The sequence below is a fragment of the Triturus cristatus genome, chromosome 10 (assembly GCF_964204655.1).
Source record: "Triturus cristatus chromosome 10, aTriCri1.1, whole genome shotgun sequence".
NCBI classification, from domain to species: Eukaryota; Metazoa; Chordata; class Amphibia; order Caudata; family Salamandridae; genus Triturus; species Triturus cristatus.
In genome coordinates, this window is record NC_140593.1 from 1223325414 (window position 1) to 1223352287 (window position 26874).

Sequence of the window (26874 nt, forward strand, 5' to 3'; positions counted from 1 at the left end):
CACAGTCATGGGGTCCTTTCTCCCAGCCCTGGGGTTCTCTCTCCCTGCCCTGGTCCTCTCTGCCTGCCCTCTTCCTCTCTCCCAGCCCTTGGGTTTACTCTCCCAGCCCTGGGGTCCTCGCTATCTGCCCTGGGGTCCTCTCTCTCTCTGCCCTGGAGTCCTCTCACCCAACCCTGGGTTCACTCTCCCTGCCCTAGCCATCTCTCCCAGCCCTGGGGTCACCCCTCCATGCCCTGGGGTCCTCTTTCCCAGCCCTGGGGTCATCCCTCCATGCTCTGGGGTCCTCTCTTCTTGCCCTGGTTCTCTCTCCCAGCCCTGTTCCTCCAGGGCCTTCAGAACTTCAATAAAATAAGTTAAATGTTGGTCACACCTAGCTCTGTTCCCAGACATCTAGCTCTCGTCCCTCACACCTAGCTCTGTTCCCTCACCGCACACCTAACTCTAGTCACCTCGCACCTAGCTCTGCTCCCTCACACCTAGCTCTGGTCACCTCACATCTAGCTCTATTCCCTCACATCATACCTAGCTCAGCCCCCTCACACATTGCTCTGTTCCCTCATACCTAGCTCTGGTCATCTCACACCTGGCTCTGCTCCCTCACACCTTGCTCTGCTCCCTCACACCTAGCGCTGTCCCCTCACAACTAGCTCTTCTCCCTCACACCTAGCTCTGGTTACCTCACAACTAGCTCTGTTTCATCACCTCACACCTAGCTCTGCACCCTCACACCTAGCTCTGGTCCTTCACACCTAGCTTTGCACCCTCACACCTAGCTCTGGCCACCTCACTCCAACCTCTGTCCCTTGACACCTAGCTCTGCTCCCTCACACCTACCTCTCTCCCCCACACCTAGCTCTGTTCCCTCACACCTAGCTCTTTTACCTCACACCTAGCTCTATGATCTCACCTCTTAACTAGCTCTCCTCCCTCACACCTACCTCTTCTCCCTCACACCAAGCCCTGTCCCCTCACAACTAGCCCTGCTCCCTCACACCTAGCTCTGGTCACCTCACAACAAGTTCTGTTTCCTCACCTCACACCTAGCTCTGGTTCCTCACACCTAGCTCTGGTCCTTCACACCTAGCTTTGCACCCTCACACCTAGCTCTGGTCACCTCACACCTACCTCTGCCCCTCACACCTAGCTCTGCTCCCTCACACCTACCTCTCTTCCCTAACACCCAGCAGACCCCCACACCTAGCTCTGTTCCCTCACACCTAACTCGGTTACTTCACACCTAGCTCTATGACCTCACTTCTTAACTAGCTCTTTTCCCTCACGCCTAGCTCCACTCCCTCACACCTAGCTCTGGTCACCTCACAACTAGCTCAGTTCCCTCACACCTAGCTCTGGTCACCTCACAACTAGCTCAGTTCCCTCACACCTATCTCTGATTCCTCACAACTAGCTATGCTCTCTCACACCTAGCTCTGGCCTCTCACACCCATCTCTGCTCCATCACACCTACCTCTGTTACCTAATACCTAGCTCTCCTCCCCCACACCTTGCTCTGTTCCCTCACACCTAGCTCTATTACCTCACTTCTTAACTAGCTCTCCTCCTTCACATCTAACTCTACTCCTTCACACCTAGCTCTGGTCACCTCACAACTAGCTCACTTACCTCACACCTAGCTCATTTCCCTCACACCTAGCTCTGCTCCCTCACACCTAGCTCTGGCCCCTCACACCTAGCTTTGCTCCCTCACACCCAGCTCTGTTCACACACCTAGCTCTGTTCCCTCACCTCACAACTAGCTCTGCTCCCTCACACCTAGCACTCCCCCTCACACCTAGCTCTGTTCCCTCACCTCACTCCTAGCTCTGCTCCCTCACACCTAGCTCTGCTCCCTCACATCCAGTTCTGGTCACCTCACACCTAGCTCTGTTCCCTCACCTCACAACTAGCTCTGCTCCCTCACACCAAGCTCTCCCCCAGCTCTGTTCCCTCACCTCACACCTAGCTCTGCTCCCTCACACCTAGCTCTGTTCTCTCACACCTAGCTCTGGTCACCTCACACCTAACACTGGTGCCCTTACAGTCACACCTAGTTCTGGTCACCTCACACTTATCCTTGGATCAAGAAACCAAAGAGCTCTCTGTACAGCCCCGGAGAGACGGCACGACTGGACTGCGAGGTGTATGGGAAGCCCAAGCCCAAAGTGACTTGGAAAATTCATGGAGTGCCTATAAAGGGTGAGACCTCCTTGTTATGCTATGTGTATTTGTAAAGTGCACTATGACCCGAGAGGGTATTCTGATGCTGAGCGGGTGTGTGTGCCTAGCCCTGCTTATTGTAGGTTTGTTAATTGAAAAGCCAGGTCTTCAGCCTCTTGCAGAATTCAAGAAGAGTGGCGGGGGCTCTGATGTGGATTGGGAGGCCAGTCCTCACTTTATGAGCGATGTAACAGAACTCCTGTCCTTCTGATCTAGTTCTGTGTATGTGTGGGATGTGTGTGTGTAGGAGTCCTGCGGAGCGGAGGTGTCTGGGTGGTTGGTGAAAGGAGATGAGACTGTTCAGGTAGGAGGGCCCTAAGATGTGTGGTGCCTCGAATATGTGTGCGAGGAGTTTGAAATGAGCGGATTTGTGACTTGGGCGCCAGTGGAGCTTCCTGAGGTGTGGTGTGATGTGAGTTGTGTCAGTGGCCTGTGCCTTCTGGCTTATGTCTTTAGAATGTGATGCCCGGAGTTCTTCCTCCAGATCCTCACGCCTTCATCTAAAGACACCTGGCCAATATTACTATTGTCTCTTTTAGAGTTTCTGAGATGGGATATTCCTTCGCAAACTTTGCAGGTGTTCCGTCCACCTCATTACAAGTGTATTATAACCCACAGCACTTGTAATACAGCAAATAGTATATCTGTCATGTTCACCAAGCTCTTAATAAAGCTGCTTGTGCCTATGAAGGGTGAGACCCTCTTCACTTTCTGCTCAAGTGTAACACAAGTCTCCTGGACTTGTGCTTATAACGGTGGAGACGTGTGCCTCACCACCTCCCCCTTCTCACACCTTTACCTCAAAGCTCATAGCTGGGTGCCTGTAAAGGGTGAGGCCCTCTGCTCTTCTGCCTCAAACCTTTTAACTGAGGTCCCCAGGCTTTGGGCAGATAATCAGTGAGACTGTTTGCTTTTCTTCCTCCTTACACCTTTATCTCAGTCCACGTGGTTTTGTTCCTCTAAGGGATGAGACCCTCTGCTCAAGCCTTATCCGAAGACTCTTGGCCTTCTGCCTGCAAAGGGTGAGACTATTTGTTCTTCCATCTCTCCCCATTACCTCTTTCTTCCTAAACCTCATGACTTTGTGACTGTAAAGCACGAGGCCCTCTGCTCCATCACCTCAAGCCTTTACCTGAAGTCGCCTGGTCTCACTCCTCATAGGATAAGACTTGATGCTGTTCCTCTACCTCCTCAGACCTTTCCCTTATGACTTGAGACCTTATCAACGCTTCCTCTTTTTCCTCTGCGCCTTCTTGCTCCAGTGTGTTATTTGGAATACAATGGAAAGAAAGGGTTCGGCAAAGACCCTGGTTGATACTTTTGTCGAACAACATAACATCTCACATCCTTCGCAGGATCCAGAGATGTGCGTGGAGTAAATAGAATACACTGAGAACCTGTTGGGGGGATGGGGAATGGCGTGCGGTAAGCACTTCAGGGCACATCAGCCTGGAGCCCTTGTGGTTCATTACTTCTCGGTGAGCACCTTGCACTAGAACCTTCGACTACCCAGTCCAGTGCTCTCTGGAAGCACACTCACACTACAGCCACAAACAACTCCCTATCAGCCCTTTGCTTCACTCGCACTAGAGCCCAGGAGTCCTCGATAGCAGCCCTGCCCTTGCAATCCCTGCTCCCAGCACACTCCTGTGAACACACACTCTCACTAGAGCCGTGAAGTCCTCACTAAAAGCCCTGTGCTCCTTTCTAAACACACCTACACTAGAGCCCTGGATGCCTCCCTTCTCTGAACAATAGAGCCCTGGAAGCCTCTTTCCTCTGACCACACATTCACATTACAGCCCGGGGGGCGCCGCTCCCTGCCCTGTGCTCCCATTGAGCCCAGGGGGCCTTAAATCTCTCATTACACTTACACTAGATCCCGAGAGTCCTCACTCCTAGCCTGTGAGTCCTGTGCTCCTCTAGACACCCACCTACAGAACTGCCCTGGGGTCCTCTCTGTCCCAGCCCTTGCCCTGTCTCACAGCTCTGGGGTTCTCTCTCCCTGCCCTGGGGTCCCTCACACCTAGCTCTGGTCACCTCACATGTAGCTCTTTTCCCTCACCTCACACCTAGCTCTGCTCCCTCACACATTGCTCTGTTCCCTCATACCTAGATCTGGTCATCTTACACCTGGCTCTGCTCCCTCACACCTAGCTCTGTCCCCTCACAACTAGCTATGCTCCCTCACACCTAGCTCTGGTTACCTCACAACTAGCTCTGTTTCATTACCTCACAACTAGTTCTGCTCCCTCACACCTATTTCTGCTCCCTCACACCTAGCTCTGGTCCTTCACACCTAAGCTTTGCACCCTCACACCTAGCTCTGGTCACCTCACACCTACATGTGTCCCCTCACAACTAGCTCTGCTCCCTCACACCTAGTTCTAGTCACCTCACAACTAGCTCTGTTTCCTCACCTCACACCTAGCTCTGGTCCCTCACACCTAGCTCTAGTTCTTCACACCTAGCTTTGCACCCTCACACCTAGCTCTGGTCACCTCACACCTACCTCTGTCCCCTCACACCTAGCTCTGCTCCCTCACACCTATTTCTCTTCCCTCACATCTAGCTCTCCCCCCACACCTAGCTTTGTTCCCTCACACTTAGCTCTGTTACCTCACACCTAGCTCTTTGACCTCACCTCTTAACTAGCTCTCATCCGTCACACCTAGCTCTACTCCCTCACACCTAGCTCTGGTCACCTCACAACTAGCTCAGTTCCCTCACACCTATTTCTGATCCCTCACAACTAGCTATGCTCCATCACACCTAGCTCTGTCCCCTCACACCTAGGTCTGCTCCCTCACACCTACCTCTGTTACCTAACACCTAGCTCCCCTCCCCCACACCTTGCTCTGTTCCCTCACACCTAGCTCTGTTACCTCACAACTAGCCTTATTACCTCACTTCTTAACTAGCTCTCCTCCCTCACACCTAACTCTACTCCCTCACACCTAGCTCTGGTCACCTCACAACTAGCTCAGTTCCCTCACACCTAGCTCTGCTCCCTCACACCTAGCTCTGGCCCCTCACACCTAGCTTTGCTCCCTCACACCCAGCTCTGGTCACCTCACACCTAGCTCTGTTCCCTTACCTCACAGTGACAACTAGCTCTGCTCCCTCACACCTAGCTCTTTCCCTCACACCTAGCTCTGTTCCCTCACCTCACACCTAGCTTTGCTCCCTCACACCTAACTCTGCTCCCTTACACACAGCTCTAGTCACCTCACACCTAGCTCTGTTCCCTCACCTCACAACTAGCCCTGCTCCCTCACACCTAGCTCTCCCCCCACACCTAGCTCTGTTCCTTCACCTCACACCTAGCTCTGCTCCCTCACACCTAGCTCTGTTCTCTCACACCTAGCTCTGGTCCCTCACACCTAGCTGTGTTCTCTCACACCTAGCTCTGGTCACCTCACACCAAACGCTGGTCCCCTCACACTCACACCAAGTTCTGGTCACCTCACACTTATCTCTGTTCCCTCACACCTAGCTCAGTTCCCTCTTACCTAGCTCGGTTCTCTTGCCTCAATGTGAGATTCAGATCTGTATGTCTTCACCAGTTGCCGTAGTAGAGACAGCCCTGACCCGCTGACCTGTCCCCCCTTTGCTGTGTTTCAGAGCTGGACCCCAACCCCTTCCGTAGGGTGAAGGACAGCGCGCTCATCATGTCTTCAGTGCAGCCGAATGACACGGCCGTGGCGCAGTGTGAGGCGGTCAACAAGCACGGCCACATCCTGGCCAATGCCCACATCTACGTTCTGAGTGAGTACTGCTCCGCCTTTCATCCTCTTTACTTTTCTCTAAACTGCAGTGATGCCTGTCTAGGGTCAGGGGCTCTGGGTAGTTGCTGGGCACTGTCTGTGGCTGGATCTCCTGTTTGCCTAAGGTCTCCTGAGTTCATCCATTCTGGTGCAAACCTCCTGGGTGGCCCTGTGATCACTGACTCTCACATGGTGGCGAGGGCGAGCAGTCTGGGCTGACAGGAGGAGCTGTTGTGGGTTAGAAATTAGCCCTACCCTAACTTACTCATACATGCAAGAAAGTTAAAGCAAGTGACAAACATCAGCAGGATACAATTCCCTGGAAGTCTTGCATTTTTACAGCGTTTAGAGAAGACATAATTGCGTGATGTAATGTGAAAAATAAAAACATGCAGTATATGAGTACGAACTGTCAAATTGCAGAGACACTTATAAAAACTAACCCTGGGCGGACAACTACGCTTCACTCGAGAAGTTTGCGTAGTTCGTGCTACTTCGCGCTACGTGAATTGCACATAGCACAGTGCAAAATTGCGTAGCGTACCGTAGTTGGCATTTTTTGCTCGCTCGCGGTCCTCAACATCAAGTTGGGGACCGCGAGCATGCAAAATGAGATCCCTGCAAGACTTTTTCCTCATTCGCGATCAGCAACATCAAGTTGCCGATCGCGAGCATGGAAAATAAACCTCCCGGCAAGATTCTCAATGCAGGGAGGTCAGGTTTCTCATTGTGAGTGGTCACGTAGTAAAAATCTACTAGAGCGGCAGAAAATGACCGCTTGCACTGTGCGAGATGCCGTTTGCAATGATTGCATGGTGCGGACAAGCATCCGGCACTGTGCAATCATCGTGATCAGCGTACTACGCAGTTTGCGTAGCGCTACGCGTATCTCACGTAGTGCACTTCGCGTCGCGCTACTACGCGAACTACGCCCAGGGTTAATAAAAACACAGATTCTATAAAAAATGTCTACGTATTTATTTGCGTGGTGTACTTTGTAATGTGTTTTACCTTCTCTGAATCCTGGGTGTGGAGTAGTGTGCTACCCTCCATAAAGCGTTTCAACGCCTAGCCAGAGGTGGTAAGCGCTATCTAAAAGCACTTACAGTACAATACAGTGTGAAACCTTTACTGCAGTGCACTGAGCTACGTTCGTGGAGTTTGCGGAGTTTTCTGCACTCTTTGACCGCAGAGCATGCAGAGTTCCGAAAAAATTGTGGAGAGGAGTATTTTCTTCCCTCGAGCTCGCCAATGCTAAGTTTGCGAGCGTGAGCGAGAGGAATCCAAGGCTAGACCACCTCCCAGTGAGATTTCTCAATGCGGGCGGTCGCGGATGGTCATGACTGCTTGCGTTGAGAAACCTTCTGTTCGCATTGAGGAAGGTGGCGCTTGAGTAGAAAATCTACTAGCGCAGCAGAAAGAACCAGCGCCCTCTTGCACTGTGCATGGTGCTGTTCACACTGATTTCCCAGTGCAGTAAAAACAACCAGCACTAAAAATCAGCACGAACGGCGAGACCAAACGGGCTCCACCGCTTGCGGAACTCCGCACGGCTGAGGTTTTTGGTCACTTCAGAGAACTCCACAAACTCCGCCAGACCTAGCCAGATGCCTCCTGTAGGTGGCACGTAAGTCATGAAGAGAAGCTCCACTTAGCCTTTCAATCCTAGTGTCTTTATGGGCACCAATCATACTGTACACATGTGTACCATATGTTCCTCATGTCCTAGCCAACCAAAAACACACAGGAGGATTGAAAAGCCTAAAATACTCCCTTCTGGACAGAAGCAATTCTTTTAGGTCCAGGGCCAGAGATCTCAGCCAACAAGGGGCCCACACTTTCAGGAGATTCAGGCCATGTACACAGAGCTGCTTGACACAAGGGGAAAGATACTGGGGCCTCCCCCCCCCCAAAGAGAGACTTTGCTGCCTGTAGCCTGTACCCCCTCCACTGTGTCAGCCCTCTACAGGACAGACTGAGATACTACTCACATAAATGAATACTAGTTACCTCAAATATATCAGTGCTAGACCTTGTGTCTCACAAGCACTCAACCAAGTCTAATCAGGCTCCTCGGAACATGCACCGGGACACAAGAGGTTTAAACCTGTTGGGTGCTTAGCCACGCTTCATATATCCTGATTGAGTGATTGATTGGGACACAGGCTGGAATGAATGGGGGAGTTCCAGGTCCTCCTGGAGAGAGGAAGCCTGCAAGGCCCCCCGCTGCAGGAGAAATGCATTCACTTGCACTACACACACTTCCTCATTCCAACAAATAACACAACTTGGAGACCATTCCTCAACCTCTTCCCTCTCCATGTGTCACCCAGCCTCAGTTTCAAACACTTGGAATCAATCAATCAATCAATCAATCAATCAATCAATCAATCAGTCAATCAATCAATCAAGGGAGCAGTATGTGCGCTACTCACCCATGAGGGTCTCAAGGCGCTGGGGGAGGGGCATGAGCTGCTCCCTATCAGTCGAAAAGCCAGGTCTTGAGCGTCTTGCTGAAGATGTTCAGGGAGGAGGCGTGTCTGATGTTGAGCGGGAGCGCTTCAAGATGTCACTCCCTTACAGCAGGAAGTGACTTCATGACTGCAGCCATCTTGAATGATGCACCCTTCTTCACCCCAGAGCATCAGAGGTTTACTGACCTTGAATAGGTGCCTGGCTCCTGTTTATGTTGCCGCCATATTGGAAGAGTTTTCACCCTATTTTATTTGTTTTATCGCTTTTAGGTTTCCTCACCTTTCAGTTAACTTTGCCTTGGTTACCAGATGCTCTCCCTCGCAGGGGAGCCTGCGAGTGGATTGCAGGGGTGCTGGACCCCAGTTTGGTTTATCATTTCACCCATCTGTTTATAACTGGACGCGCTGCAAAGAGCCCGAACCTGGTTACGCCTCCTCGCAAGGAGGGATATTTAAATCAGGAGGAGGCGCGTCCACGCCTTAGGCGAGCCAAAAGTGGACCTAAGGCAAGCTTGTCTGCCCACATCTGTGCCCGACCATGCCCGGACTGCAACCAGCGTTTGACCCCCGTCCAGCTCCTTGTATAATGTACAGAGCGGACACTCTCTTGCAGTCAACCGGAAAGGTTAAGAGCCCAGCGTATGGTCGTTTAAACCCATTTACAATCCTAATACGACTTGTCCTGGTCGTAATTTGACTATAATTAAATGTAGACTGAGTGCTAGCCTTTTGGAAAAGCCAATTAGGAGCAATAGAGCACCAACGGCTGGTGTTAGTTTGGGTTCCACACACAAAATTTAGGTAGCCCTTTTAAATACTAGATCATTAGTAAAACACGCTTTTGAATTCGGTGACTTTGTAGTCAGCCAACAGGTGGATACAGCTTTTGTGACTGAAAGTTGGGCAGATGAGTCCTCAGGTCCTGATCTGGTAACATCGCCAAACCACACAATGCCATGCATCGTGTAGGCAGACCTCTCAAACGAGGTGGTGGTCTGGCAGTAATCTGCAGGGATACCTTGACTGCCATTTTAGGTCGAGCCTGGGCAGTGCATGTCCTGCTCTGCGAGGCATGCTGTATTCAGATATGGACTTGAAGCTCCGCCCACTCTCCGCCCATATTTTTCATTTGCTTGTGTCAATGTCCACTGTAAACTGTGGCTTTTCATTGGTCAATAGGCTTCGTAGTCCCTTCCTTAGTACTGCCATGTTTCATTTTGTAACCCCCCATGAGGACACCCCCTGTTACATGTGTTGTTACTCGGTTGGCTTTAATTACAGCCTCCGAGCACTATTTTCTTAAAAGGTTTGTCCTGCCTACAGGCAGAACACGCTCTCTCCTATCTCTCCTAATGCTTTTATAAATCATCTTTATAGCACGGGCGCCAAACGCATTTGCAATGCAGTTGTGAGAGTTTCAGTTATTGGCATTGTAAATGACAATGCTTTTTATTTATCTGTTTTAAAAACAACACATAGATAAAAAGCATTGTCATTTACAATGCCAAGATCTCAAACTCTCGTAAATGTGAGACCTGTTGCATTGCAAATGCTTGTTGGGCCAGCCTCCAGGCCAGATTGTGAGGCTTTGACTTCTTATATCAAACTCACCAAAACTCAATCCTTTAAGGGGTTATTAATATACCACTGGACAATAGGAATACTTTTGTCCCATCAATAAGCGCTCTTTTGGAAGCTAGCATATTTGCAAACAATTTGACTATATTAGGAGATTTCAACTACCATCTGGAAATCCTAGATGATGAAGATAGAGAGGAACTTACTAACACATTGGCTTGTTTTGGTGTAACCCAGCTAGTGGATGGCCCGCTCCTAGTGTCGGACATATGCTGGATGGGATATGTTCAAACAATCCCTCCTTAGCTGGTTGAACGTTGGCCACTGGCGTGGACGGGCCGCCAGGCAGTTATTTCTGAGGTAAAGTTGCAATGCAACACGAGGCCGGAAAAAAATCTCCTGCAATGCAGTAAAATGTCGAGCATGGAATAAAATCCAGGAGGAGTAACTAATCCAAAGTCTTGAGCAGGGGCAGTTGGATATTATACAGACCCTGGATCTAGCCATCACGTCTTATCGAGAATGGTTGTCATTTGCTATATCTTGGTCAGCTCCACTTAAGACTATCGGCTTGCATCGGGGTAATACCTCCACGCCCTGGCTTTCTGAGAATCTTAGATTGATGAGACAACCATGCAGACAAGAACAGAAATGGTGGAAGGAGTATAGTGAGGTAGACAAAATATACAAATCAGCTATCAGCAAGTATAATTTTATGATTTTTAAAGAAAAATCAGACTTCCCACCAAAAATCGAGCTAGCAAAAAATTCAATCAAAGAGCTCTTTCATATAGTCTCTAAGCTCGCCGTAGTGCCAGGTAATAACAAATTAGACCGCACTCAGGGCTTCTGCGATCCACTTGCAAATTCTTTTCTTCAGAAAGTTGATCAGATTTAATAATAAATTTGAACACAACTACAACTGCGTTCAGGAAGCTTATAAACAGAGCACCAGGGAGGAAGGCCAAGCCCTTTTCTCCGAGCTCGCCACACTGACCCAAACTCAGGTGTTGTCGTTGATTCATAGTGGCAAGTCAGGATCACCTTTTGATCCTTGTCCTCCTGCCATATTCAAGTTAGCCGCTGAAATTATTGCCACTCCGCTAACAGACATTTTTAATGCCATGCTCAGGTAAGGCTACTTCCCAAAACAGTGGAAGATTGCTTCCATTCTTCCCTTATTGAAAAAACCCAGTTTAAATCCCACCGATCCTAATAATTAGCGACCTGTCTCCCGGTTGCCTCTTCCTACAAAATTACTAGAAAAGGATATGAACCGACAATTGGCAACATTTATTCCGAATAAGCAGTTATTAGATGACTCTTAATTTGGTTTCAGAGCCTGCCACAGTACTGAGACAGCCTTAATCAAAACTACAGCAGAAATACGGATGAGTGTTGATAAAGAAGGTAAGGCTGTCCTGGTCCACCTTGACTCATCGGCCGCTTTCGATACGGTCGACCGCGTTTTTTTGGTCGACGGGCTCCAGGCCATAGGTATTGAAGGATCGGCCCTCTCTCTATTAAAATCCTTCCTATCGGAGCGAACTCAGATAGTGGCCCTGGATGCGTATGTTTCAGACACCTGTTCTCTTCCATGCAAAGTCCCACAGGGCTCCTCTATCAGCTCGACGTTGTTTAATATTTGTGTCACCTCTCTCGCACCCCTGATAAAATCATTTGGCTTTGATTTTACATCCTACGCAGATGACACACACATTGTGGTATCATTGACTATAAAGGATATTGATACGGGAGAAAGATTTCTAAACTGCATGATAATAATTGGCACCTGGATGGATAGAAATTGTCTAAAACTTTATTCAGGTAAAACAGAGGTCATCTTGTTCAGGAACCAGCCTACATTTTGGTCCCTGTCATGGTGGCCAGAGGAGTTCAGTTCCCTCACGGTCCCAGTTAAGAAAGCAAAAACCCAGGAGTCATTATGGACATTAAACTCACCTTTAGAGAACAGGTAAATGCTGCGCTCTCATCACCATTTTACACTTTGTGGACTATCAAGAAAGTCCTTTATTTCATCTCAAAGAAACCAAGAGAACGGTGGTACTGCCCTGACCTTATCAAAAGTTGATTACTGCAACGCCTCTACCTAAATATGCAGAACCAATACCAGAATAAAGTGCACATTTTGCAAAACGCCGCAGCCAGGCTGGTCATGAAAATTCCCAAATTTAAGTCAGCCGCACAAGCTATCTGCAATTTACACTGGCTCCCTATTACACAACACACTAAATTTAAGGCCCTTTGCATTGCATACAATGCTCTGCATGAAGGCGTCCTACTCTATTTGAGACAAAGCTTTAAAAAATATGAGCCATCCAGTTCCCTGCAGTCTTCGGGAGCAAATAACCTGCCCATTCCCAGGATTCACAGGACCAACTGAGGAGGTAGAAGCGTTGTCCTGGGCACAGCCAACCTCCGGAATGAACTGCCCCCCAATATCAGAGCTTTGTACTGGGCACAGCCAACCTCTGGAATGAACTGCCCCCCAATATCAGAGCTTTGTACTGGGCACAGCCAACCTCTGGAATGAACTGCCCCCCAATATCAGAGCCATGCCTAGCTTACTAGCATCTAGAAAGGCACTGAAAACATGGCTTTTTGTCTAAATCAGTTGCGGAATCCTAGACTATTTTTCTAACCTAGCGCCTCGACACCTCCTGGTATTTGCACACTTAAGAAATTTCATTAACATAATAAAACATAACATGCTTTCTGGTATTAGGTGAGCACAGATATGTGCTGGCCAAATGACCGTCAGTTGTTGCTGTCATTGCAGGAGGGCGGTCGTCCACACTCGCCCCTACTCAGATGAGTGGTTGCCCAGGAAGTGATTGTAGAGAAATGTCACAAAGGTAGTGCCTAGATTAGAATATGCAGCTTCAGCACTATTTACACTACCCAGATTTGTCAAATTGAAAAAAAAGGTGTAGTATGTCTGATGCCCTCTCCTACTGCTTTCCTGTCTACAAGAGTCCTATAAAATTCAGAAAAATAGTGGCACAGAGAGGTGCTCATGCAATACTAATCTCTAAATGTGAGGGTACAAAACAACTGGAAAGTAATCAGAGAAGAATTTTTAAATGGCATATTTTGATTCCATGAACCCAATGTTGGCCACTGTTATGCTCTTCATATGTTTTATTGAGATGGCTGCCACAATACCGATGTGTTTCGGCCTTTCCAGCCTTACTCAGGTTGAATATTAAGTCCTTTCTCAGTTTTATGTACAAGGGCAATACCAAAAACAAAGGACTAAATTGACCTGTGTCCATATGTCTTTCTGTATCTCTATGTGTCTCTATTTATGTCTCTTTCTCTAGCTCAAAAATCCCAAACTCCTTCCCTGTTCCCCTATTTTCTGTCTCTGCCCCCTCCTTTACAGTTCATGTTTGCTAATGATCCTTTTTCTCTCTGTAGAGCTCCCCCCGCAAATCCTGACCACAAATAACCTGCAGTATCAAGCGGTAGAAGGAATGACCGTGTTCATGCACTGCTCAACATTTGGGGCGCCAGTGCCCACCATCCAATGGTAAGAGAGCACACAGGTTGTGTTACGCGTCTGCTTTTCCTCTACACCCTAGCATGGCGGTGCTACCACAGCAAGGCCCTAGGGGCCTCACATGATAAAGAGGCCATATTTGTTCTTTTTAACAAAAATGGCCCTGCCACTGACCTTGTGTACTAAAGCCTATGAGAACTAGGTTCCCATCTGTGCATTGTTTGCCCACCCTGTGTATATTTGTGGGGACCCTTCTCCTACGTCACCTTCCTCTGACGTCCTCCTTTGCCACCACCACATATGGCCAAGCGACATAGGTTGTGCAGTTTGCTATTTCTCATTTGGGAATCTAGCCAAGAGGTCTCCAGTGCCCACATGCATGCTGATCAACTACAGAATCTATATAGCGCCTTTATCCTGCCATTAAAGCGCTCGAGGCTCACCTCCTCTCGCTTATCTTCCGCTTTCAGCTTTAATATCGCACCCTCACTGAATGAACCTCTCCAGTGGTCGACAATCATCAGATTATGTTATCGGAAGGTGTAAAATATACTGCTCTTAACTTACAAAGTCAGAAAGTGTGGCTCCCGTTGGAGCCCGTGTCACGGGGCCCCGGTGGGTGACCACCAAATGGTGAGATGCAAAGTGCAGACCGCTCTGTCGTGAACCCAGCTCAGCCTCTGGGTCCTGCTCTTCTTCTGAACAGGTTGGACGGACAACAGGAAGAGGTTCTACAGAAGGAGCGTCACTTCCTGCTGACCAACGGTACCCTTCGCATCTCGGACGCCCAGTGGGAGGACTCTGGTCCCTACATGTGCGCTGCCAGCAACGACCAGGACACTGTCTACATCACCGCCACCCTCAGTGTGAAGAGTGAGTATGCTCTCCAGGGGTCCGGAGTGAGGACCTGATCCCTGAGATCTGTGTAATCAGACATAAGATGTTGACTGACCAAAGCATGGTGTATCAGTCTTCACAGAGAGGACCACTCTTTCCACTCATTTATTTGTGCACCTCAAACTAACTGGCTTCTTTAGAGTCCCATCCGCCCTGTTCCATCCACCCTGTCCCAACCACCCTGTCCCAGCCAACCTGTCCCACCCGTCATGTCCCATCCACCCTGTCCCAGCCACCCTATCCCATCCACCCTGTCTCATCCACCCTGTCTCATCCACTCTGTCCCATCCCCTCTGTTCCATCCACTCTGTCCCACCCATCTTGTCCCATCCACCCTAAGTACTTTGAATCTCAGGGTCCCAGCATTACACAGTGACTTAGCAGTGCTTGTATCCTAGTGCCCCGGCATTACAGAGTGACTTAGCAGTCCTTTAAATCTCCGGGTCTCAGCATTACACAGTGACTTAGTGTTGCTTTGAATACCAGGGTCCCAGCATTACACAGTGACTTAGCAGTGCTTGTATCCTAGTGCCCCAGCATTACAGAGTGACTTAGCAGTCCTTTAAATCTCAGGGTCTCAGCATTACACAGTGACTTAGTGTTGCTTTGAATACCAGGGTCCCAGCATTACACAGTGACTTAGCAGTGCTTGTATCCTAGTGCCCCAGCATTACAGAGTGACTTAGCAGTCCTTTAAATCTCAGGGTCTCAGCATTACACAGTGACTTAGTGTTGCTTTGAATACCAGGGTCCCAGCATTACACAGTGACTTAGCAGTGCTTGTATCCTAGTGCCCCAGCATTACAGAGTGACTTAGCAGTGCTGGTATCCTAGGGTTCTAGCATTACACAGTGACTTTGCTTTGAATCCCAGGGCCCAGCATTACACAGTGACATAGCAGTGCTTTAAATCTCAGGGTCTCAGCATTACACAGTGACTTATCAACACATCCAGGCAACCCCAGGGTCTCCGTGTTACACAGTCAATTAACAACACACACAGGGACACCTTTAGTCTAAGTCTTACACAGTGACTTAGCAGTACACAGAGGAATTCTCATGGTCTCAGCATTACACCATGACATAGCAACACACACGGGGATCTCAGCATTACACCTGTCATAACAGCACACATAGAGTCCCTATGTCTCAGTGTTGTACAACCACAGCATTAAGCAACATTCCGGTGGCGCTATGCCCTTCTCCATATTTACAAAACGGCGCTAAGCCACTGTGGGGCATATTTGCAAGTCCGTGGTGCCACTGGAACGTCACTTTTTTATGACGTTCCAGTGGCAATAGGGGCTTTGCCTTATTTACAAGGCAGCGTTAAGTCCCTTCCTGCACATAAACAATCTTTCAAAAAATTAAGTTTTACAACTTCTATGTGTGCTGCATTGAGCAGCACACATACAGTGCAGTCCTGCGTTTCTGAAGTGACGAAGCGTGGCGTTAGCCCTCTTGGCTTAATGCCACGCTTCGTCACTTTAGTAGTAAATATGCCCCTTTGAGTGGCTCAACGCCACCTTGTAAATACGGCCCATTTACACGCATCACTTTGCGTGAAAGAGGCGTGCAATGGGTGTTGCTGTTGGTGTTCCACCACAGCACCCATTGCATTTCCGCCCTACCCCGCCATGAAAAAGCAGGCGTTAGAATGGCGCAACGAGGAGAAATACTTTGATTTCTCCTCGTTTTTTCTATTTCTATTTGTGCTGCATTGTGCAGCACAAATAGAAAGAGCAACATGCCTTAAAAGATTGTTTAAGTGCGGGAAGGTGTCCCTTTCTGGACATAAACCATCATTTAATAATGGCGATTTGCTACTTCTATGTGTGATGCAGAATGCAGCACAAATAAAAGTAACACATCGCCATTATTGATTGTTTATGTGTAGGAAGGGACACCTTCCTGCACATAAACAATCATTCCCTGCAACGCAGGCACCCTTGCACTTTGGTGCAAGTGTGCATTGCATTGCCGCTAGGCAGCTAGTTTTATTGCCAGCGCTAGTGAGGGGTTCGCCGTATTCTTGTGTATACAGCGCATCCCTGCATATTGAAAATGTCAAAGCGCGGCGCTGACAAATTAGCCACAGCTCAGCACTCACAATCTCCTTGCAAATATGCCCCAAAGTGTCAGCACATGTATTCGCTCACTGCATTCTCTGTCTTCTAGATGCCACCAGGATCATTCAACTGCCCGAGGACTTGAGGGTGAAAAAGGGCGAAGAGGCCAACTTTGAGTGTCTCGCCCTCTTCGACCCCTCCTTCGTGAAGAAGAGCGTGACCTGGAAGATGAACGACAGGGAGATTAAGGAATCCCCAGAAAGTGACAAGTACGAGGGGGTGTTGAGTGACAGATGCCACGTGTGTGTTGGGATGGAGAGGTGGTAGGAATGGGGTGCTGGTACATAGAGATCACCACCAATGGAGAGCAGTGGCTGCGAAAGAAAGCCTTTCATGCCTGTACGAGAGATATACATACTACGTATAGCACAGAAAAGACACTAGTAGAGCATGCTTGCACCACTGGAGACATATTGCACTGACAGGGCATTAACGAAGCATGCTTGCACCACTGGAGGCACATAGCACTGACAGGGTATTACTGAGGGATGCTTGCACCACTGGACATATAGCACTGACAGGGCATTATTGGACCATGCTTGCACCACTGTAAACATATAGCACTGACAGGGCATTACTGGACCATGCTTGTACCACTGGAGACATATAGCAATGACAGGGCATTAACGAAGCATGCTTGCACCACTGGAGACATATATCACTGACAGGGCATTACCGAGGGATGCTTGCACCACTGGAGACATATTGCACTGACAGGGCATTAACGAAGCATGCTTGCACCACTGGAGGCATATAGCACTGACAGGGTATTACTGAGGGATGCTTGCACCACTGGACATATACCACTGACAGGGCATTATTGGACCATGCTTGCACCACTGTAAACATATAGCACTGACAGGGCATTACTGGACCATGCTTGTACCACTGGAAACATATAGCACTTACAGGGCATTAACGAAGCATGCTTGCACCACTGGAGACATATATCACTGACAGGGCATTACCGAGGGATGCTTGCACCACTGGAGACATATTGCACTGACAGGGCATTAACGAAGCATGCTTGCACCACTGGAGGCATATAGCACTGACAGGGTATTACTGAGGGATGCTTGCACCACTGTAAACATATAGCACTGACAAGGGATTGTTGGACCATGCTTGTACCACTGGAGACATATAGCACTGACAGGGCATTATTGGACCATGCTTGCACCACTGTAAACATATAGCACTGACAGGGCATTACTGGACCATGCTTGTACCACTGGAGACATATAGCACTGACAGGGCATTAACGAAGCATGCTTGCACCACTAGAGACATATATCACTGACAGGGCATTACCGAGGGAGGCTTGCACCACTGGAGACATATAGCACTGACAGGGCATTACCGAGGGATGCTTGCACCACTGGAGACATATAGCACTGACATGGCATTACTGATGGATGCTTGCACCACTGGAGACATGTAGCACTGACAGGGCATTATTGGGCCATGCTTGCACCACTGTAGACATATAGAACTGACAGGGCATTACTGAGGGATGCTTGCACAACTGGAGATATATAGCACTGACAGGGCATTATTGGGCCATGCTTGCACCACTGGTGACATATAGCACTGACAAGGCATTACTGGACCATGCTTGCACCGCTGGTGAAATATAGCTATGGCAGGGCATTACTGAGGGATGCTTGCACCACTGGAGATGTATAGCACAGAGAGGACATTACTGGAGCATGCTTGCACCACTGGAGATGTATAGCACAGAGAGGACATTACTGGAGCATGCTTGCACCACTGGAGACATATTGCACTGATAGGGCATTACTAGTGCATGCTTGCTCTACTGGAGACATATAGCACAGACAGGGCATTACTGGAGCATGCTTGCACCACTGGAGACATATAGTACAGAGAGGACATTACTGGAGCATGCTTGAACCACTGGAGACATATAGTACAGAGAGGACATTACTGGAGCATGCTTGCACCACTGGAGACATATAGTACAGAGAGGACATTACTGGAGCATGCTTGCACCACTGGAGACATATGGCACTGACAGGGCATTACTGGAGCATGCTTGCACCACTGGAGACATATAGCACTGACAGGGCATTACTGGAGCATGCTTGCACCACTGGAGACATATAGAACTGACATGGCATTACTGGAGCATGCTTGCACCACTGGAGACATATAGAACTGACATGGCATAACTGGAGCATGCTTGCACCACTGGAGACATATAGTACAGAGAGGACATTACTGGAGCATGCTTGCACCACTGGAGACATATAGAACGGACATGGCATTACTGGAGCATGCTTGAACCACTGGAGACATATAGTACAGAGAGGACATTACTGGAGCATGCTTGCACCACTGGAGACATATAGTACAGAGAGGACATTACTGTAGCATGCTTGCACCACTGGAGACATATAGAACTGATATGGCATTACTGGAGCATGCTTGAACCACTGGAGACATATAGTACAGAGAGGACATTATTGGAGCATGCTAGCACCACTTGAGACATATAGTACAGACAGGACATTACTGGAGCATGCTTGCACCACTGGAGACATATAGTACAGAGAGGACATTACTGGAGCATGCTTGCACCACTGGAGACATATGGCACTGACAGGGCATTACTGGAGCATGCTTGCACCACTGGAGACATATAGCACTGACAGGGCATTACTGGAGCATGCTTGCACCACTGGAGACATATAGAACTGACATGGCATTACTGGAGCATGCTTGCACCACTGGAGACATATAGAACTGACATGGCATAACTGGAGCATGCTTGCACCACTGGAGACATATAGTACAGAGAGGACATTACTGGAGCATGCTTGCACCACTGGAGACATATAGAACGGACATGGCATTACTGGAGCATGCTTGAACCACTGGAGACATATAGTACAGAGAGGACATTACTGGAGCATGCTTGCACCACTGGAGACATATAGAACTGACATGGCATTGCTGGAGCATGCTTGCACCACTGGAGACATATACCACTGACAGGGCATTACTGGAGCATGCTTGCACCACTGGAGACATATAGAACTGACATGGCATTACTGGAGCATGCTTGCACCACTGGAGACATATAGTCCAAAGAGGACATTACTGGAGCATGCTTGCACCACTGGAGACATATAGCACTGACAGGGCATTACTGGAGCATGCTTGCACCACTGGAGACATATACCACTGACAGGGCATTACTGGAGCATGCTTGCACCACTGGAGGCATATAGCACTGACAGGGTATTACTGAGGGATGCTTGCACCACTGAACATAGAGCACTGACAAGGCATTGTTGGACCATGCTTGTACCACTGGAGACATATAGCACTGACAGGGCATTATTGGACCATGCTTGCACCACTGTAAACATATAGCACTGACAGGGCATTACTGGACCATGCTTGTACCACTGGAGACATATAACACTGACAGGGCATTAACGAAGCATGCTTGCACCACTAGAGACATATATCACTGACAGGGCATTACCGAGGGAGGCTTGCACCACTGGAGACGTATAGCACTGACAGGGCATTACCGGGGATGCTTGCACCACTGGAGACATATAGCACTGACATGGCATTACTGATGGATGCTTGCACCACTGGAGACATCTAGCACTGACAGGGCATTATTGGGCCATGCTTGCACCACTGTAGACATATAGAACTGACAGGGCATTACTGAGGGATGCTTGCACAACTGGAGATATATAGCACTGACAGGGCATTATTGGGCCATGCTTGCACCACTGGTGACATATAGCACTGACAGGGCATTACTGGACCATGCTTGCACCGCTGGTGAAATATAGCTATGGCAGGGCATTACTGAGGGATGCTTGCACCACTGGAGATGTATAGCACAGAGAGGACATTACTGGAGCATGCTTGCACCACTGGAGACATATAGTACAGAGGGGACATTACTGGAGCATGCTTGCACCACTGGAGACATATAGTACAGAGAGGACATTACTGTAGCATGCTTGCACCACTGGAGACATATAGAACTGATATGGCATTACTGGAGCATGCTTGCACCACTGGAGACATATAGCACTGATAGGGCATTACTAGTGCATGCTTGCTCTACTGGAGACATATAGCACAGACAGGGCATTACTGGAGCATGCTTGCACCACTGGAGACATATAGTACAGAGAGGACATTACTGTAGCATGCTTGCACCACTGGAGACATATAGAACTGATATGGCATTACTGGAGCATGCTTGAACCACTGGAGACATATAGTACAGAGAGGACATTACTGGAGCATGCTTGCACCACTGGAGACATATGGCACTGACAGGGCATTACTGGAGCATGCTTGCACCACTGGAGACATATAGAACTGACATGGCATTACTGGAGCATGCTTGCACCACTGAAGACATATAGAACTGACATGGCATAACTGGAGCATGCTTGCACCACTGGAGACATATAGTACAGAGAGGACATTACTGGAGCATGCTTGCACCACTGGAGACATATAGAACTGACATGGCATTACTGGAGCATGCTTGAACCACTGGAGACATATAGTACAGAGAGGACATTACTGGAGCATGCTTGCACCACTGGAGACAAATAGTACAGAGAGGACATTACTGGAGCATGCTTGCACCACTGGAGACATATAGAACTGACATGGCATTACTGGAGCATGCTTGCACCACTGGAGACATATACCACTGACAGGGCATTACTGGAGCATGCTTGCACCACTGGAGGCATATAGCACTGACAGGGTATTACTGAGGGATGCTTGCACCACGACATATAGCACTGACAGGGCATTATTGGACCATGCTTGCACCACTGTAAACATATAGCACTGACAGGGCATTACTGGACCATGCTTGCACCACTGTAAACATATAACACTGACAGGGCATTACTGGACCATGCTTGTACCACTGGAAACATATAGCACTGACAGGGCATTAACGAAGCATGCTTGCACCACTGGAGACATATACCACTGACAGGGCATTACTGGAGCATGCTTGCACCACTGGAGACATATAGCACTGACATGGCATTAATGGAGCATATTTGCACTACTGGAGGCATATAGCACTGACAGGGCATTACTGGAGCATGCTTGCACCACTGGAGACATATACCACTGACAGGGCATTACTGGAACATACTTGCACCACTGGAGACGTATTCCACTGGCAGGGCATTACTGGAGCATACTTTCACCACTGGAGACATATACCACTGACAGGGCATTACTGGAACATGCGTGCTCGCCCGGAGAGCCATATTGGGCAAAGTTTGCACTGCTGGAGACATTTGCATTGACAGAGTGTTACCGGGGGAAGCTCGCACCACTGGAGTTGTACAGCACTGACATGGCATTACTAGAGGGTGGGGGGAGGAGGTCAGACAGGTCACAAGGGTGAGGTGTCATAGTCCTTGCATGGAACAGCTCAGCCATTGAGTGCATCCTGACTGATGCTGGAGGCGGGGGCCAGCATAGAACCTCTTGGTCATTGTCCGCTGCCCTTTCCCTCAGTGACTGACCCCTTCCTCTACCTGCAGGTACTTCATTCAGGATGGCACTTTGACGGTCTATAACGTGGACTACGAAGATGAAGGCATCTACACCTGCGTTGCCCAAAGCCCGCTGGACCTGGTGGAGGAGAGCGCTGAGCTGGTGGTCGTCGGTGAGTCCTGTGATCGGAAGATGCATTTGAACTGCCTTGAGGTCTAGCTTTGAAGTGCTGCACATCGGTTTCTAGGCTTGAATTTCAAGTAGTCTGTCTATCATCATGTCCCCTTCTGGTGTGTTTGCCGGCTGCTTATCACACACCTGCACACATGTCTGCCTCCTCTCTGCCACATGTGGTTAATGCCACAGCATCATGTACAACAATAGCGCCTGACAGAAATATTGTGTCCTAAATATAGTTTAGAAAAGTGTCATCACATTGGGTGAAGAGTTTCTATTATTAACTTCCAGTGGAAGACATTGTTGTAAACGACTAGTAATAATTGTTACTTCAGGCAGTATTCTGAGTAGGCCTGGGCGTAGTTCACTGAGTTTTGCTACGCGGAACTCTGCGAAGTTACAAAAAAACTCAAGAAGTTCCGCGTGTGGTGGAGTACAGTGCGAACTGCAGTTTGTGCTGGTATTCCTGCTGCTCGGGTAGAAATTCTACCCGAGCGGCAGCTTGCGCTCGCGGCCTTACCGTTCGCGATCGCGAGCGGGGAAAAAACTCCGCTGCACGTCGCGAAGTGGAGTTTTCTGGACTACGCGAGCTCCCCGTAGTGCAGAAAACTCTGCAAACTGCGCGAACGGAGCGAAGTTCACCGCCCACGCCTAATTCTGAGTAGAGTGTTTTGGGACCCCACTTTTTGAATAGGACTCTCCCCCCTTTCGCGAGTGGAGGCATCTGGGCGTCTTAGCTGTTTCCTTTTAATTAAATACCTCCTCTACTCCGGCATCTTTGGTGCGCCTGCGCAGCTGGAGGCAGTAATTTGTGTCAGTCAATATATACCAACCACAAACAGCCCCCTGTGGGTGATGATCACGCAATCCATGTGCCTAAATCCATCAGTGCTGTTACTGTAGTGAGGGCTTTGCATTCTTTAATAATTAGTAACAGCAGTAGGATTCTGCGTCCCACAAATCCAAACATCCCCCCTTCATGGAGGGTGTAAGATCTGACGGATGCCACGTCAGAGCTGCTGGGGCTGGGCTGACTCCAGGATCCCTCAATCCTTCAAGGCAAGGGGACATCAGAATTCTCCATTGTGAAGCTCAGATCTCGTGATCTCTGCTGGCCTAATCCAGCTAAGAGAAGGTTCCCTTTGAAGCTGACGAGAAGGGGAGCCTCTAAACTCATCATCTGCTTCCTTTTCTGTGTGGCTCTGTTAATGTGACACCAGTCGTCCCTGAGAGGACAATGTCCTTCTCTGCTTTATCAACTCAGGTCTGTTGGGTTTGTATTCACTTTTATCCTAATCTTACCTATGTGACACTCTTTTCCATGATTGTGGGCGCTTTACCTTCTTATTTACTTTGCTGGTGTCGCCTTATTACCCAAAGGTCGTGCTGTTGTTATTTTTTATTGTTTGTCTTCTAGTTCCTGGGCTTGTGAAGCGCCTCTAAGCTCTGTCTGCCTCCACCTCTTGAGCTGTGTGAGTTATAAACAAGTTAGAGAAAGATCCTAGTGGGAAGCTAGCCGCTCACCCCCCCTCACTGACCAGCATGGACTTGGACGTCAAGTCGACCGTGCATCACAAGCATCGAGCGGGCGATGACTCTGGCTTCAGCTCATGGGCTGCTGGCTGACCTGCTTGTCCGATAGAGCATGAAGCGAAAAGTATCGTGTGGACAGAATATTGTGTCAAAAATGTCCAGGACGAAAATACCGAGAAGGTAAATGCAAATAGGTCAGTATAGATTTACCATTCTTAACTTCACGTCTTCCTACCGTGAAGATATGTCAAGGTACATAGATGTGGAGTTATATATTGTAGTAAAACTTGACTTACCCATAGAAACTTACCTTCACGATATGTTTATCTTCATTATTCTTGACACAATATTTTGGCCACTGAGGGGCAGATTTACAAGCCCCTTGCATGACTTTTGCGCTGCAGTTGCATCACTTTTTTGACGCAACAGCGGCGCAAACGATGCGGCTTATTTACAACGTGACACATCTAAGGAGATGCGTCACGTTGTAAAGCCCTGCGTCACATTATACCTGCGTCAAGTATAATGTATGCAGGGTGGGCGTTCCCACACAGGAAGGCCTCGTAAAAGTGACTCAGTAAAATCTACAAGATTTCACTGGACCACTTTTAGGACGCCACTGCGTCAAAACCTTACGCCTGCTTCAAGCAGGCGTAAGTAGTGACGCAGTGTAGTGGGAATAGGTCTCAACACGCATTGCTGGAGTTGCATCGTGCAATGCGTGACTTTTACGCCAACAGATGCGTCAGAATTTCTGACGCATCTGTCAATCCTTGCGCCATAGTGCACCGTATTGTAAATACGTCGCATCTATGGTGGCGCAAGGATTTCTAAGGGTGGCGCAGGGAAAGTGACGCATCTGTACAGATGCGTCACTTTCTCATAAATCTGCCCCAAAATATTTTGTTCGAGGCATATGAGCTGCTGAATTCATACTTTTGCATAGATCGCCATCTGGTGTTGGGCTGGAATGCTTGCACCTTGTTGTTGTCTTGGAAGAAGTCTTTTGTGGTCACAAGATAGGTTTTTCCTCCCTTGGACGATAGTGCGCATGGGCATCGAATCTATCCTTAGATAGTTTTTTTCTGGCATCGGATTCGGATGTAACTTCAGTACTCCGATTCGGCACCGTGTTTTCCAAACCATTTTGACGCGCAAACCATTGCAAACTCTACGGTATTGTTCTTGTATGCGTGCCTTTCGAGGTGCTAACTTAAATTTTGATTCCAGTCGTCGACGCAGACCATTGGGCCTATCGACACCATTCGGGCCTACGGCTAATGGAAAGGACTCCATTCAAGAAATGCCCCCAGTGTGGAGCTACATTCCCACACAGCGACCAACACGAGGTCTGCAACCTTCGTCTCCCGCCCGAGCACGAAGAGAACAATTGCTAAACCTGCGCCTACTTCCGGCCCAAGAAGACTATCTGTGATCGCCGGGCTCGACGACACATTATGGAACAACAGGCTGCACCGGAGCCAGAAGACATCTTCGATGAAGGCCCCGACGTTCCAGAGGCAGAGGATTCGGAGGATCTCGACATCGTATCCGAAGCAGATGACTCCGACTCAGATGACCACATCACTCCAGGTCAACAAGTGAGTACAACTGCCCCTGCCCCAACCCCACCCGAAAAAAAAGAAGTCTCCGGTCAAGACTTCGCCTGAAGGCCTTTGTCACGAACAAAAGAAGACTTCAGAAGCCCAGCCCCTGTGCCCGGCTCCGAAGCAAAAGGACAAGCCTTCCAGCAGCTCGGGACTGAGCAAGCCGCACGTCGGTGCCCCAAAAACACAGTCGGTGCTGAAAGCGGGAACACATCCTACTCCTGCTGTCTCCAAAAAGGCCTCTGCACCAAGCACTTTGGCACCGAAAGAACAAAAGGCCTCGGATCCGAAGACTCCTCGAGAACCTTCGGATACGAAAAAGATTTTGGACTCAACACCTAAGCCAAAAGACCCAAAAAACCCTTCTAAGGCTCCAGAGCAAAAATCTAAACCGAGTTCGGAACTGGAAAAATCGGCACCGAAAGCACACTCTGACGAGGAAGAACTGTTTCTACCAGATCCCATCGATCCGAAACAGAAAACACTGCATGTGGACCCTAAAACAGGCCATATTGTCAGTAATTCCAAGAACAAGAGAAAAGTGGACACCCGCCACATTCCTGAGGTGCCTGTGAAGAAAAAGGACTGTGAAACTTCACCATTAAGACCCTCTTCTCCTGTTCTTCCTACTAAGCCTTTCTCTCCTCCAAAGTCTCCTATACTTCTTCCATACTCACCACCACTGGATGATGACCTAGGGGGTGGGGGTGGAAATAATGACCCTTTCAATCATCCCGATGAGGACACTGACATACCACAGGACACATGGGACGACTACAATGACCCTGTAGATCCTCCAAGCCTTCCTGATCCAGATGCATGCCCAACAAGGCCATCTCCCCCAGATGACAACATTGGGTTTAGTCGGTATACAACCTTTACAACGCAACTTTTACAACGCACTACACTTACAACGCATTTTTTACAACGCAACATCCACTACAACGCATTCCATTACAATGCAGGACACTACAACGCATTTTTAAAAACTACCTTTACAACGCATTCCATTACAACGCATACTACTTTTACAACGCATACCATTACAACGCATAATATTACATTAAAACCCCTACACTATCCAACACTTACCCTACTGTTGCACCCCCTGGAGTTAGAATAGTAATTTTTACCCCTATACTATCCAACACTTGCCCTACTGTTGCACCCCCTGGAGTTAGAATAGTAATTTTTACCCCTATACTATCCAACACTTGCCCTACTGTTGCACCCCCTGGAGATAGAATAGTAATTTTTACCCCTATACTATCCAACACTTGCCCTACTGTTGCACCCCCTGGAGTTAGAATAGTAATTTTTACACCTATACTATCCAACACTTGCCCTACCGTTGCAACCCCTGGAGTTAGAATAGTAATTTTTACCCCTATACTATCCAACACTTGCCCTACTGTTGCACCCCCTGGAGTTAGAATAG

At 48.7% G+C, this 26874-nt stretch overlaps 1 protein-coding gene across 4 annotated transcripts in view; it reads left to right on the forward strand.

The window, feature by feature from the left end:
• L1CAM (L1 cell adhesion molecule) overlaps positions 1-26874 on the forward strand; it is a 729162-nt gene that overhangs the window by 623394 nt on the left and 78894 nt on the right. For all 4 annotated transcript variants that reach the window (XM_085629771.1, XM_085629773.1, XM_085629772.1 and 1 more), the window contains 5 exons: positions 5842-5985; positions 13478-13589; positions 14266-14432; positions 16634-16793; positions 22167-22291. In XM_085629771.1, coding sequence (XP_085485897.1) covers positions 5842-5985; positions 13478-13589; positions 14266-14432; positions 16634-16793; positions 22167-22291 — 708 coding nt within the window. The remainder of the gene's footprint in view (positions 1-5841; positions 5986-13477; positions 13590-14265; positions 14433-16633; positions 16794-22166; positions 22292-26874) is intronic.